This window comes from Macaca nemestrina, chromosome 17 (genome assembly GCF_043159975.1).
Source record: "Macaca nemestrina isolate mMacNem1 chromosome 17, mMacNem.hap1, whole genome shotgun sequence".
In the NCBI taxonomy this organism is placed as follows: domain Eukaryota; kingdom Metazoa; phylum Chordata; class Mammalia; order Primates; family Cercopithecidae; genus Macaca; species Macaca nemestrina.
This window is the reverse complement of record NC_092141.1, coordinates 77,855,855-77,868,914: the sequence shown is the minus strand read 5'-3', so window position 1 is coordinate 77,868,914 and position 13,060 is coordinate 77,855,855. Positions and strand designations below refer to the sequence as shown.

Genomic DNA, 13,060 nt, shown 5'->3' with positions numbered 1-13,060 from the left:
TATTCTGTAAAAAGAGCATATCTTGTAATGATATTATTCTATATTCTGTACTCTATTAATATTCTATAATAATAATAATGGTTATTACATTTATTTTACAAACATAGAAATTGAGTAACAAAGGTATTCGTTCATGATGACATAAGTTTGAGAATAAAATTAATTCTATCAAAATACATACTGCTTGCTCCCTCTACATTCATCTTCAACATTTCCACCCCAATCCAGAACTTTTCTTGTATTTCGTCTCATTTTTCAGTATTAATAAAACAGCCATGTGGCCTTGGACACAATACCTACAGAAAAGAGAGATTCTTTCAGTGATGCCAACATAGTTTGTTACACGTTTTTAAATTTATCACCTTTTTTAGCTTATTAACCATACCATCAAGGTTATTAAAGAAAAATAAATTTGTATAGGCATGTCCACCTGATATAAAACAGTGCCTAATTGCAATTTAAATATCTATCTCTCTCTATTTACCATTTCAACTTTATAGGAATGTTAATTATTTTTTAACAGTTTAATTGGTATAGTATGACACTGTTTGTGACTGAAATTGGCTCAGTAATCACAACATATGAAAATAAAATAACTAATTTTCATGTATTTCTTCTGATTGTATCTAGATGGAGCTTTAGAAATTTCTCTCCTACCCAACATTTTAGTCTACCTTTCTGAAAGTTAATACTTGATTATGTTTTACTTCCATAGAAAACTCTAGCAAAAGCAATTCAACATGACATCCTGAAGTTGTGTCTCCTAGCAATTTATTAACAATAATAATCCCTTCTTGTAACAAAAGGTAAAGAGGTCTTGGGACTGCCAGATGAAGAAAGTATTAAAGAATTCACAGCAAATTATCCTGAAGAAATAGTAAGAGTCATCTTTACTAATACATACTCATATCATTTGAAGTTCTTGCTAGGACACGAAATGCCAGCAAAAAAGGAACACAAGGACCACACAGGTAATTTTCTGGCTCTAAAATTTCACTGCTCTCTATTTCAATTATGTCATAAACCATGTGTGGGAATAGAGGTTAGTATGCCAAATTAGAGCTTCGCTAACTGTCATAATGATGTACACATGTCCCTCAACGTTTAAAAAAAATATTCATTTTTGGGCATAAGAACATACTGATAAATGGTCACTATATATAGTTATAGACATATATTTACATAGATATATATTTATATATGTAAATTTAATATGTATTCATATGTACACACATAGATATTATATGGAATATATGATTGTTAAAAGAAAACAAGGTTGTTTATGGATAAGATAGAAAAAACTTCTCTTTAAATAAGCTCAATTGTTCAAATTATACTGCAAGGCTATAATAACTAAAACAGCCTGACACTGGTATAAAAATAGATGTATAGATAAACAGAACAGAATAGACAAACTAGAATGAAACCACATACCTACAATCAAATGGTCTTTGACAAAGTCAAACAAAAACATACACTGGGGGAAAAATCCTTTTCTAAAAATGGTACTGGGAAAATTGAATAGCCTTATGTAGAAAAATAGAACTGGACCCATATCTCTCACCATATACAAAATTTAACTCAAGATAGGTTAACACCTAAACATAAGACCCAAACCTATAAAAATTCAGGAAGAAAAAACTAGGAATAACCTCTTCTGGACATTGAGCTAGACAAAGAATTTATGACTAAGTCCTCAAAAGCAAATACAACAAAAACAAAAATAGACAAATGAGACTTAAACTAAAAAAAAAAAAAAAAAAAAAAAAAAAAACTTCTGCACAGCAAAAGAAACAATCAACAGAGTAAACAGACGACTTACAGATGGAAAAAAATTTGCAAACTATGCATTCAACAAAGAATTCAAAGAACTCAACAAGCAAAACAAATAACCCATTTACCTATTTTTCAATGGTGTTATTTGGATTGTTTGAATTCTTCTTTTTTCAAAAGAAGACATACAAGCAGCCAACCAACATAAAAAAATGCTCAACATTACTAATTATCAGAAAACGCAAATTAAAATCAGGAGATAACCATCTTCCCTAGTCAGAATGGCAATTATTAAAAAGTCTAAAAAAATCAGATGTTGGCAAGGATGCGAAGAAAAGATAACACATATATCATTAGTAGAAGGGTAAATTAGTACAACCTTTATGGACAACAGTATGCAGATTTCTCAAAGAAATTAAAACAAAACTACCATTTGAACCAGCAACATCACTACTGGGTATCTACCCAAAGGAAAAAAAAAACATTATATTTAAAAAGATACATGCACTCATATGTTTATTGCAGTACTAGTCACAAAAGCAGAGATAGAGAATTAACATAAGTGTCCATCAGCAGAGGGCTGGATAAAGAAAATATGATATATATATATCATGGAATACTACTCAGCCATAAATTAAAATATTGATAAATTTGACTAGATATAAGTTGTAAGAACTTCCCATTATCAAAACACACCATAGAGATAGTGAAAAATAAAGGCAAAAATTGTGATAAAGTGGCCAGGCGCAGTGGCTCATATCTGTAATCCTAGCACTTTGGGAGGCGAAGCCGGGTGGATTGCCTGAGTTCAGGAGTTCGAGATCAGCCTGGGCAACATAGTGAAACCCCGTCTCTACTAAAATACACACAAACACACAAAAATTAGCCGGGTGTGGCAGCGTGCGCCTGTAGTCCCAGCTACTCCGGAGGCTAAGGCAGGAGAACTGCTTGAGCCTGGGAGACGGAGCTTGCAGTGAGCAGAGATCGCGCCACTATACTCCAGCCTGGGTGACGGAGTGAGACTCCACCTCCAAAAAAAAAGAAAAATCTAACAAAAAAGTAATTCCAGGATATGTAAAGATTTACTTTGAATAAATAGGAAAAAGATCAAAAATACAAGAATAATAATTTCATAAAACAACATAATTAAAAATAATTTCGTAAAACAACACAGATCAAGAATAAGCACTAGGAGAGGTGTTTCTCCGCGTTAGCAACCAGGAAACTGCATGTTGAAACCACATGTTATATCATTTCACGTTCATAAGATTTGCAAAAATTAGCAAATAGAACAATTCAAAGTATGGACAAGGACATGTAGCAAAGAGAACACCTACCCAGCTTTACAAAATTTTTAAATTCCACAAAAACTGAGAAATTTTATTTTACAGTTGATGTGCGCATAACCTATAACTCATCATCATAGAAATCTTATTAGTGAAACTCTCATACCTGTGTTAAAGATTTGCAGCCTATTCTCTTCTTCCTGAGGACATAGAATAATTGCTTTTTGTAGCCCTAATAAGATAGCTAGACCCAAGGCATTTAAACGCAAGTATAAGTTCTTCACCTTTTCTCACCTGCTTCCGCAAACTAAGGAGTCAAGTATAATACAGACAGTGCCACTAACAGTTGGAGGAAATGCCTTCCATCTTAGGATCCTAAATTTGATGTGAATAGAGTACCACCCCACAACCCTCCTACCAAAGACCTCTGCTGAATGTGTACCCTGAGTAAGAAATAAACTTTTACTGTGATAAATCACTGAGATTTAGGAGTTATTACTATAACATATAAGAGACTATACTGACCAATATCGATATATTTACAAGAAGATGTATATACAGATTTTTATAGCAGCAGATTTTTTTTCTGGTAATCACAAAAAGAAAAAAGGAACTAACAAATTATCATCAACAGGAAAATGGATAAATATATTGATTTACCTTTCTGCAATGTGATTTCATAACCATAAAAATGAAGAAAAAATTAAATGGGGCCATTTATATACACTTCAAAATCATAATATGGAATAAATGAGCATAGTTCATAATAATTATTAGTAGAGTTTAATTTTTTAAATTACATATGTAGTTTAGAGATATATAGTGGCATATGTATAAACACAATGTTCAAGAAAGCAGTTAGCTAGTTAGCAACTTGGTGCTGGGGAAGTGCACAAAAGTTTCTAACTGTATTTGAAATGATGCATTTATTTTGCAAATTTGCAGTGGGTCCTTGTGTTTTTATTGTATTTTTATATCATTTGTATATTTGAAATATTTCAAGATCTTATTAAAACCATGTTTCATGTAATAGGCATTTAATTTCTATACTCAATTTTAATTAATCTTATTCAAGGATATCTCTTTAATATAGTTTACTATTAAATGGACTGATAGCTCTTTTTGAATAAATCCTTTTCTTCCAAAGATATTCTGATTGGCATGATTTAAGCATAGTAAGTAATCTTACTTGAACTTCCATTGCCTATTATGCCTGTGTTATATCCAGTGTTAGAAAACGCTTTAGTTCAGTGTTTCTCAATCCATGTTAGGCTCTGTGAACTTTTGAAAAACATTAAAATATGTAGTTTTCACAATACAAATCAGAAGAGAGAAGAGATCAACAAAATTCTTGATCAGCAGAAAAGCACAGGACATGGTATGAGAAAGTTTAGAGTGTTATAATTTAATGTAAAACATTTCCTGAGAGCGCTCCGCCTCATAAGTCTGCCTGATTCATTTTGAGAATCATTATTATAACTTATGTTTTCATAAGCTTTGAGTCAAAATAAGAACATTTGGAATTTGGGGCCATTGTAAAGTCCACTGTTTGCTATAATCAGTATTGAAATCGTGTTTCAATAATATAGATAGTGATGTAATGATAGTTATAATTTGTTTTTTCACAAAGCTCATTGTTATGAAACAAATGAAGATGTTTACTGTGAAGTTTCAGTATTCTGGAAGGAAGGTTTTGTGGCTCTTCAAGCTGCCATTAATGCCGCTATTATAGAAGTGAGTACAAAACGTTCAATGCAAACTAATGTTTAATGCCAGTTAATGATATTAGAGGCATCAAAAGTTTCACTAAAGAAAATATAAGTGGATAGCCTTGTTATTTCATTTGCTCACTCTGAAGTTTACTGAAGTTTCTATATACCATGGAATGTAGATACAAACAGAAGAAAAAGCATCTCATTCACGGACTCAACTTTGTTGGGAAGCCAGGCATATAAGAAAACTATTAGAACAGAAGTAGACTAGTACAGAACTATAAATCAGGTCTTCATAAGTAAATGAGTAAAAACCTTCTCAGCCTTAGAATGCCATGGAAGAATGACTAATTGAAATAACATTCCAGCTTGAAGCTTGAGATGAGGGGTGGCTTACTGAATATATAAATTCAGACAAGACATGCCAAGCAAATCATAAAGTAGTGTTAGGCAGGGAGGTAATGAAACACATAGCGAATTCTGAGAACGGTGAGTCACTCAGACTGTCTGGACCCAAGCTCTCAGTGGGTCAATGGCAGGACATAGAAGTGGAAATACAGGCTAGCATCAAATCCCAATAGGCCAATTATACATCCATAGGAAAATAGACGGTTAAAAGAAAACAGCATGCTATTCATTAACATACAAATTTTGCTTATTAATGCCTTTCTTCAGATCACAACAAATCACTCAGTGATGGAGGAGCTGATGTCAGTTACTGGAAAAAATATGAAGATGCATTCTTTCATTGGTCAATCAGGAGTTATAACTGATTTATACCTTTTTTCCTGCATTATTTCCTTTTCCCCATTCATTTACTATGCATCTGTTAATGTCACAAGAGAGAGAAAAAGGATGAAGGGCTTGATGACAATGATGGGTCTTCGGGATTCAGCATTCTGGTGAGTCAAACGCAACACAAATAAATAAATGGAGGAACTCAGGAAAACTGAGACTCTTCAATGCATCTTATCTTTTCTTTTTCTTTTTTTTTTTTTTTTTTGAGATGGAGTCTTGCTCTGTCACCCAGGCTGGAGTGCAGTGGCGCCATCTCGGCTCACTGCAAGCTCCGCCTCCCGAGTTCACACCATTCTCCTGCCTCAGCCTCCCAAGTAGCTGGAACTACAGGCGCCTGCCACCACGCCTGGATAATTTTTTGTATTTTTAGTAGAGACGGGGTTTCACCATGTTAGACAGGATGGTCTCGATCTCCTGACCTCGTGATCCACCTACCTCGGCCTCCCAAAGTGCTGGGATCACAGGCGTGAGCCACCACACCCGGCCTCTTCAATGCATCTTTATTGAAACCTGTTCCTCCACAACCAAGGGGTACAAATAAGAAATACCTACACTGAATAATTTCAGATCATGAACAAATTTCCACTCAGTTAATTTCAGTGGGGAGAAATGCTCTGCAGTGATGGACAAAAAAAAAAAAAAAGGGAAATGTATTTTGCCTCTCGAAATTTTACAGGACTAAGTAGAGGGGCTGGTTATTTAATATATTTAACAATCTCTGACCCAATTATATCTAAATCTATTTCAGATTCACTGCACCATGAAGGAACTGCTATAGGAAATAAGATAAAAGGGGACAGAACGTGCTAACATTTAAGAAAATACAACTTCCATTATGAATGATATTGACTTTTTTAGAAAGGAGGAAGATAATCTTTTAAAGAAACCTAAAAAGTAAATAAAAAAAAACTTTAAGAAAACAAATAAGGAGCCAAGTGTAGAATTTTACAGAAAAAATAATGTCACAACTGTCACACATCAGTGTCCATTTAAAAAAATTTGTTGCCATGAATAAGAAAATGCCACTTTTAAACATTCTTTAGTAACAAGGAAAGAAATATAAAAATCCTTTATCCCCATGAATGGTATAAATTGTCATTGGTGTAATGTTTGCCAGGCTGAGGCTGCGTGTTACTGTGCTTCTCCGAGTTAAGGAAGAAGACTGGGGTTAGGTTACTGGGTGATTGTGAAGAAGGCATAATGAGGAATGACCATGGCAAGAGAGGCATAAACAAGATAGACATTGGTATCTGTGCCAGACAGAGGTGGGATGTGAGCTAGGAGGGAATTGGAAGGGAAAAAGAAGCCAAGGACCAGGAGCTCCTTTGAGACTGAAGAACATGGTGGGTGTACCTGAGGGAATGAGCTGGCGAAACAGGATGGTGAATAGGGGCTGGGTAGTGTGGGTTTAAAATGTCAGAGGTTGGGTAATTGCAAGAATGGACAAGGTTCTGTGTGAGAACTTATGAATAATTGACTGAAAGGGCATGGAGGTGATGTTTACAGGGGGTAGGACATTAAATAACACAGAGGCTAGGAAGGCAGATGGGCTGTGCACAGGGCAATAAATTAGGAGTCTGGAAGAGTTCCTTCCAGTATTAACATCTTATAAATCAATATTGACCTCTTGTTTGAATTAATACTTAAGGGAGACGTAGCAGAGCAGTGAAATCTAAAGACTCTAGAGCCAAAACCCCTGAACTTGAAACATGGTTACACAACACACTGGTTCATTAGGTTCTCTATCAATAAGATGAGGAAAATAAAGGTATTCCTGAATAGGGCTTTTGGGAGAATAAAATAAATTAATGCTTGCTAAGCTCTTAAAATATTCTTCAACACATATTAATTGCTATATGTGTTAGTTATTGTATTGGTTTTGCCACTGTTTTGCTTTTTATTTTTAAAATTATTATTTCATTATAGTTTTCAAAGAATATTGTAAAACAAAATAAAAGAAATTGATGAGGAAAGGAAAGTGAATTATTCTGATATAAAAGAAATGGGATAAAAATAGTTCTTTCTTAACAAAAACAATGAAGGGAATTAAAGGCAAGTATGTAGACTTTTCAGTGAACACATCCAGAGAAAGATGACAACAGCTTTTGCGGGGGGAGCGGCATGACGGAATTACACATAAGGAAGAATTTCTTATATCTGAGGAAACTTGTGATGGTCCTGAACATGGAGAGACTCCAGAGAGGACAGAAGGGTCTGAGGTTCACTGAGGGGCTACCCTGTATTAAGACAGTGCCTTACACAGCCATCATCTTATTGAGCCCACAGTTGCAGTGTTATTCCTGGTGTCCAGAGAAATAAAGGAGTAATAGGGTGGTTACAGAGGTCGCCCAAGGTTACAGAGCAAGAATGCAGCGAATAAATTGTTCGATCCAAAATCTGTTAGTCTGGAAACCTAATTCCTCCCCCCGCCGCCACCCCCTGGAACAATGTGCATGTATGTGTGAGTGTATTTCTGAAATCAGTTCTAGGAAAAACAATTCCTAATTCCCAAAGAATATTCCTAATTCCTAAAGAATTCTGCCCAAAACTTTTACCGTGTATTTATGTATCTTAGAATACCCAATAAATACCTGTTGAAAGAGAGAATGAATGGACGAATAAGTGAATGAGAACACTCAATAAATACCTGTTAAAAGAGAGAATGAATGGATGAATAAGTGAAGGAAAAGTTACGTTAGAATCCATTTCAGGGCCGGGCGCGGTGGCTCACGTCTGCAATCCCAGCACTTTGGGAGGCCAAGACGGGTGTATCATGAGGTCAGGAGATTGAGACGATCCTGGCTAACAAGGTGAAACTCCGTCTCTCCCAAAAAATACAAAAAATTATCCAGGTATGGTGGCGGGCGCCTGTAGTCCCAGCTACTCGGGAGGCTGAGGCAGGAGAATGGCGGGAACCCGGGAGGCGGAGCTTGCAGAGAGCCGAGATCGCGCCACTGCACTCCAGCCTGGGTGACAGCGAGACTCCGTCTCAAAAAAAAAAAAATAATAATAATAATCCATTTCAGGTTTTCTTTTCAAGTGAACATAAAATATTAAAATAACATTTTGTTTCCACATTAGGCTCTCCTGGGGTTTGCTCTATGCTGGTTTCATCTTCATTATGGCCCTTTTCTTGGCACTTGTTATAAAATCTACACTGTTTATCATTTTGTCTGGCTTCATGGTGGTCTTCGGCCTCTTTCTCCTGTATGGATTGTCTTTGGTGAGTTAGTGAATGAAATATCTCTCTATCCACCTCATAGCCTAAAACTTAAGTATTTGTTTCCGATTGATTACTCTATATGCCTCTTTTTTCTGTCTACTCTGCTTGCATGTGAAAAATCTATAAACAGGTATGATTTGATTTGAGGTATTTTGTAATGTCAATTTTTAGTGCAATTTGCAGAACATAGTTTTGTATGTTATATACAAAATAATAACTATAATATGCAACTGTTATATACACAAAATAATAACTATAATTTTGTATATCAATTTTATTATGCTAGTAATAATGTTAGAGAAATATAAGCCAACTAGATCTTCTCTCGTTTTAGATAGCTTTGGCTTTCTTAATGAGCATCTTGGTAAAGAAATCTTTCCTCACTGGCCTGGTCGTGTTCCTCCTCACTGTCTTCTGGGGCAGTCTGGGGTTCACAGCACTGTACAGATACCTTCCTGCATCCTTGGAGTGGATTTTAAGCTTGCTTAGTCCCTTTGCCTTCATGCTTGGAATGGCCCAGGTGAGACACCATCTGAATGTCTACTAATGATATTTCTGAAACATCTGTCCTCTCTGGAATTCAGTAGACTGGAAGTAATCATTTACAAATTCAGCATTGTAAGCCTTAAAATTCTAGCAAAGGCTGTTGTAAAGTTGCAAAGACAGAACTTTTAAAAGCTTTGAAATTATTTAGCCCAGCAAAATAAGACATTTAGAAAGTGAAAAAAAGAGGATCAACATACAATTATTTAAAGGCAATATAATGTAGTTTCTTAGGCCATTAATTAAATATGGACTTATTGCAAATCTAATTCTAAATAACTATCCCAGTTCATATTTTTACCTAGTAATTGAAGAGAATACATGATTAAAAATCACTAAATTAAATTAAATTGAAAATTTAAAACATCTGGAAAATTCATTAGTAAATTATGTTTCTGTTCATAAAATGTCTTTTCTGTTGACATCATTCTTTATTGAATTCCCCCTGCCTTCTAATTAAATGGAAATGTCAACCATTAAATATCCATTATTTAGTGTTTAACAAAAGGATTATTAATTATAAAGAGCTCATTAACTTGAACATCATAGACGAGCCCACTTCTGGCTCTCCTTAAACACACCAGTGCCTTTTGCCCAGAAATTCTCCCTCATGCCACCAATCTACATGGATCACCACATCTTTTGACTGTGTCCTATTTGGTAAAAGTTCATCTGAGTTCCATCTCAAATGTAATCTCTTCCCATACTTCCCTACTTCCTCCTAATGTTTCAGTTTCATTTGGAACATATTTTTGTCATAGCAATTATTAAATTGCATTCTAGTTGCTCATATGTCCATGCCTTCCAAGGCATAAATTTGAGAACCATAAAGGAGGCAATCTCCCTATATAACTCTATTCTCAGTACGAGGCAGCTAGTAGTCCTTTTATTCCTATGCTAAACCTAACTGTTTAAATATAAACCTTAAACCTAATTTCCCTTAATTACTTTTCAATTTTCAGCTTTTACACTTGGACTATGATTTGAATTCTAATGCATTTCCTCATCCATTGGACGGCTCAAATATCATTGTAGCAACAAATTTCATGTTGGCATTTGATACTTGCCTCTATCTGGCATTGGCGATTTACTTTGAAAAAATTTTGCCAAGTGAGTAGTGATATGATTAAAATCAAATATCATTTAAATAATTGTATTTCTGAAGACGAATCTCCTAATACACACAGTATTTATATTTTAAGGACTACTTTGTGTATCAACAGGAAAGGGAGGAAAAATCTCGTCGCCACTGGCCAAATTATTTCTTCATTTCTTTCTCACTACTTGACTTGTCAGAACTAAAGCCTGAATTTTGTTTATAGAATCACTAACCTTCACTTGAACTTCACTTTACTCTAAGTATAAACCTTCTTTTTTTTTTAAGGAGATCTTAGAAAGATAGTTCCTAAACAAGTCTGGTAATCATGGACATTTATAGCTGCTTATGTCTAACTATTTAGCTCAATGGTTCTGAGCTCTGGCTGGACAACAGAATCATGTGAAGAATTTTAAAGCAATTCTAAGCCCAGTTCAACCTGAAGAGATTCTGATTTAATTAATCAATGCATCTACATTTTTAAAAATCTCCACAGAATTTCACAATAGGAAAGCCAGTATATCATAAATTTTCATTTGTATCACCTTGCAACATACAAGAATATGAGTTTCACAAAAGCAGGGATTTGTTTTGTTCACAGATGAAATTTAAGCACCCATCACAGTGTCTGATGCACCCTAGAGACTCAGTAGATACTTGTATGCTTCACTATTTCTTTTTTTTTTTTTTTTTTTTTTTTGAGACACAGTCTTGCTCTGTCAGCCAGGCTGGATTGCAGTGGCACAATCTTGGCTCACTGAAACCTCTGCCTTTCCAGCTCAGACAATTCTCCTGCCTCAGCCTCCCAAGTAGCTGGGATTACAGATGTGTGCCACCATGCCCAGCTAATTTTTCTATTTTTAGTAGAGACGGGGTTTCCCCATGTTGATCAGGCTGGTCTCGAACTTCTGACCTCAGGTAATCCACCCGCCTCGGCCTCCCAAAGTGCTGGGATTACAGGCATGAGCTGCAGTGTCCGGCTTGCTTCACTTTTTTCTCCCTCCTTTTATAACCAAAGTCAGGGCCTGATTCTCCCTTCTGCATTTTCTATTTATTTAAGACAGTATGCCAAGGGCCCTTTATTCAAAAAGCAATGAATACACACTTGTGGAAAGAGAAGAAGGGAAAGGGTGAGCAGGAAGACAGAAAGCCACATCTTGAGGCAGGAAACTCATCCTGTTTTGTTTTTGTTTTTGTTTTTGTTGTTGTTGAGATAATCCTTTAAGAATTACTGTCTCTGCCTTTTAAAAGAACCCAGAACAAAAGATGTCAGCATCCACTATTGTTGGCTAGCACACTTATACAATTAGAATTGTTTGAATATGGTCTATTCTCGTTTGATTTTTTCCAGTAGAGGTAAAAATTACATAACTGATTAGAAAAATTACTTTTTTGCCTACTAATATTTTAAGCTTCTCTACCTCTTGTTAACATTGCTTATTTAAGACACATGCTTAAACAAATTTTCTCTGTTCCACTTTTGTTTTTATGGCAAAATCTCATTGACTGTTTTTTGTGTTTCTATCATACTGTATATCCCTGGTGTGCTGTGTAGTTCAGGAAATTTACTCTTGTGACCCTCGTACTTACTAATTCTTCCTTTTCTCTTTCTACTTAATAAAACATTCTGATTGTATTATTTTTCATTTTTGTTTGTTTTCCCAATGTGTTTATTCTCAGTGGATCCACAAACAGATGTCACTGTCTTTACAATTGCTTATTAGTATCCTCTTAGGTAATTGTTTTCTCTAACGAATTTAAAGTTTATTTTGATGTGCATTATGTGATATAGTCCATCTTTCTTTAGTCCTTGTTTCAAACATATTCTAATGATATTACTTTAAATATTCTCTTTGTATATGTTTTATCAAGTTATATCACATATTGTTACATTTTCATGTCTGCATTTTATTTTTTACTTAACATTATATCACAAAAATATCTTTCACATCCATGCTTTTTCCAATTTCAAAAGCATAGTATTTTATTATTATAACCAGAAAATTTATTTCATCCAAATAAGTGAGTTGTTCCATTTTCTTCCTAGTTGTTATCTGCTCACTAAGCTTGAATTTAAGACCAGAGGTGACTGTGTTCAAAATGCTTTCAAAGATAATAAATATGAATGACAGAAAAATTAACTGGATAAAATGACAGAATAATTTCATGGTAAATCTGGTGGCAGAAGGTATCTAGTTACAGTGGCATGCTTTTATTTGCTAGATTTTTCTTTTGTCAAAAGGGAGAGATAGGTACTAACAACATACAATATGGCAGGTATAGAGAGAGTATAAGATATTTATTGCATGAATGAAGGACTGAACATGTGAGAAGTACACAGAAGCTTGAAAACCCATAACCTTACAGTGGAGGTCAGCTGGAGAATACCAGTGAAGCATGATTCTTCCGTTTCATAATGCTTCCTAATATGAAGAAAAACAGAAGTGACGATAGAATACTAATAACAGCTGGATTCGTTTCCAGCAAGATGTTTACGAGTCATATGTCTTTAAAGCAGATCATAAATTTGCTTAAGAGGAAAATTATGGTTTGGGGATGAAATAAAGCAGAAATACAAAATAGCTTTAAAAGTATTCACTTTAAGTTTCAATTAATTATTTTATCGTGT

The 13,060-nt window shown here is 34.8% G+C and overlaps 1 protein-coding gene across 2 annotated transcripts in view; it reads left to right on the top strand.

Annotated features, from left to right (window-relative positions):
• LOC105469055 (ATP binding cassette subfamily A member 8) overlaps positions 1 to 13,060 on the top strand; it is an 85,102-nt gene that overhangs the window by 13,339 nt on the left and 58,703 nt on the right. For both annotated transcript variants that reach the window (XM_071083512.1, XM_011719623.3), the window contains exons 4-9: positions 807 to 971; positions 4,690 to 4,793; positions 5,447 to 5,673; positions 8,651 to 8,792; positions 9,127 to 9,312; positions 10,298 to 10,445. In XM_071083512.1, the coding sequence (XP_070939613.1) occupies positions 807 to 971; positions 4,690 to 4,793; positions 5,447 to 5,673; positions 8,651 to 8,792; positions 9,127 to 9,312; positions 10,298 to 10,445 (972 nt within the window). The remainder of the gene's footprint in view (positions 1 to 806; positions 972 to 4,689; positions 4,794 to 5,446; positions 5,674 to 8,650; positions 8,793 to 9,126; positions 9,313 to 10,297; positions 10,446 to 13,060) is intronic.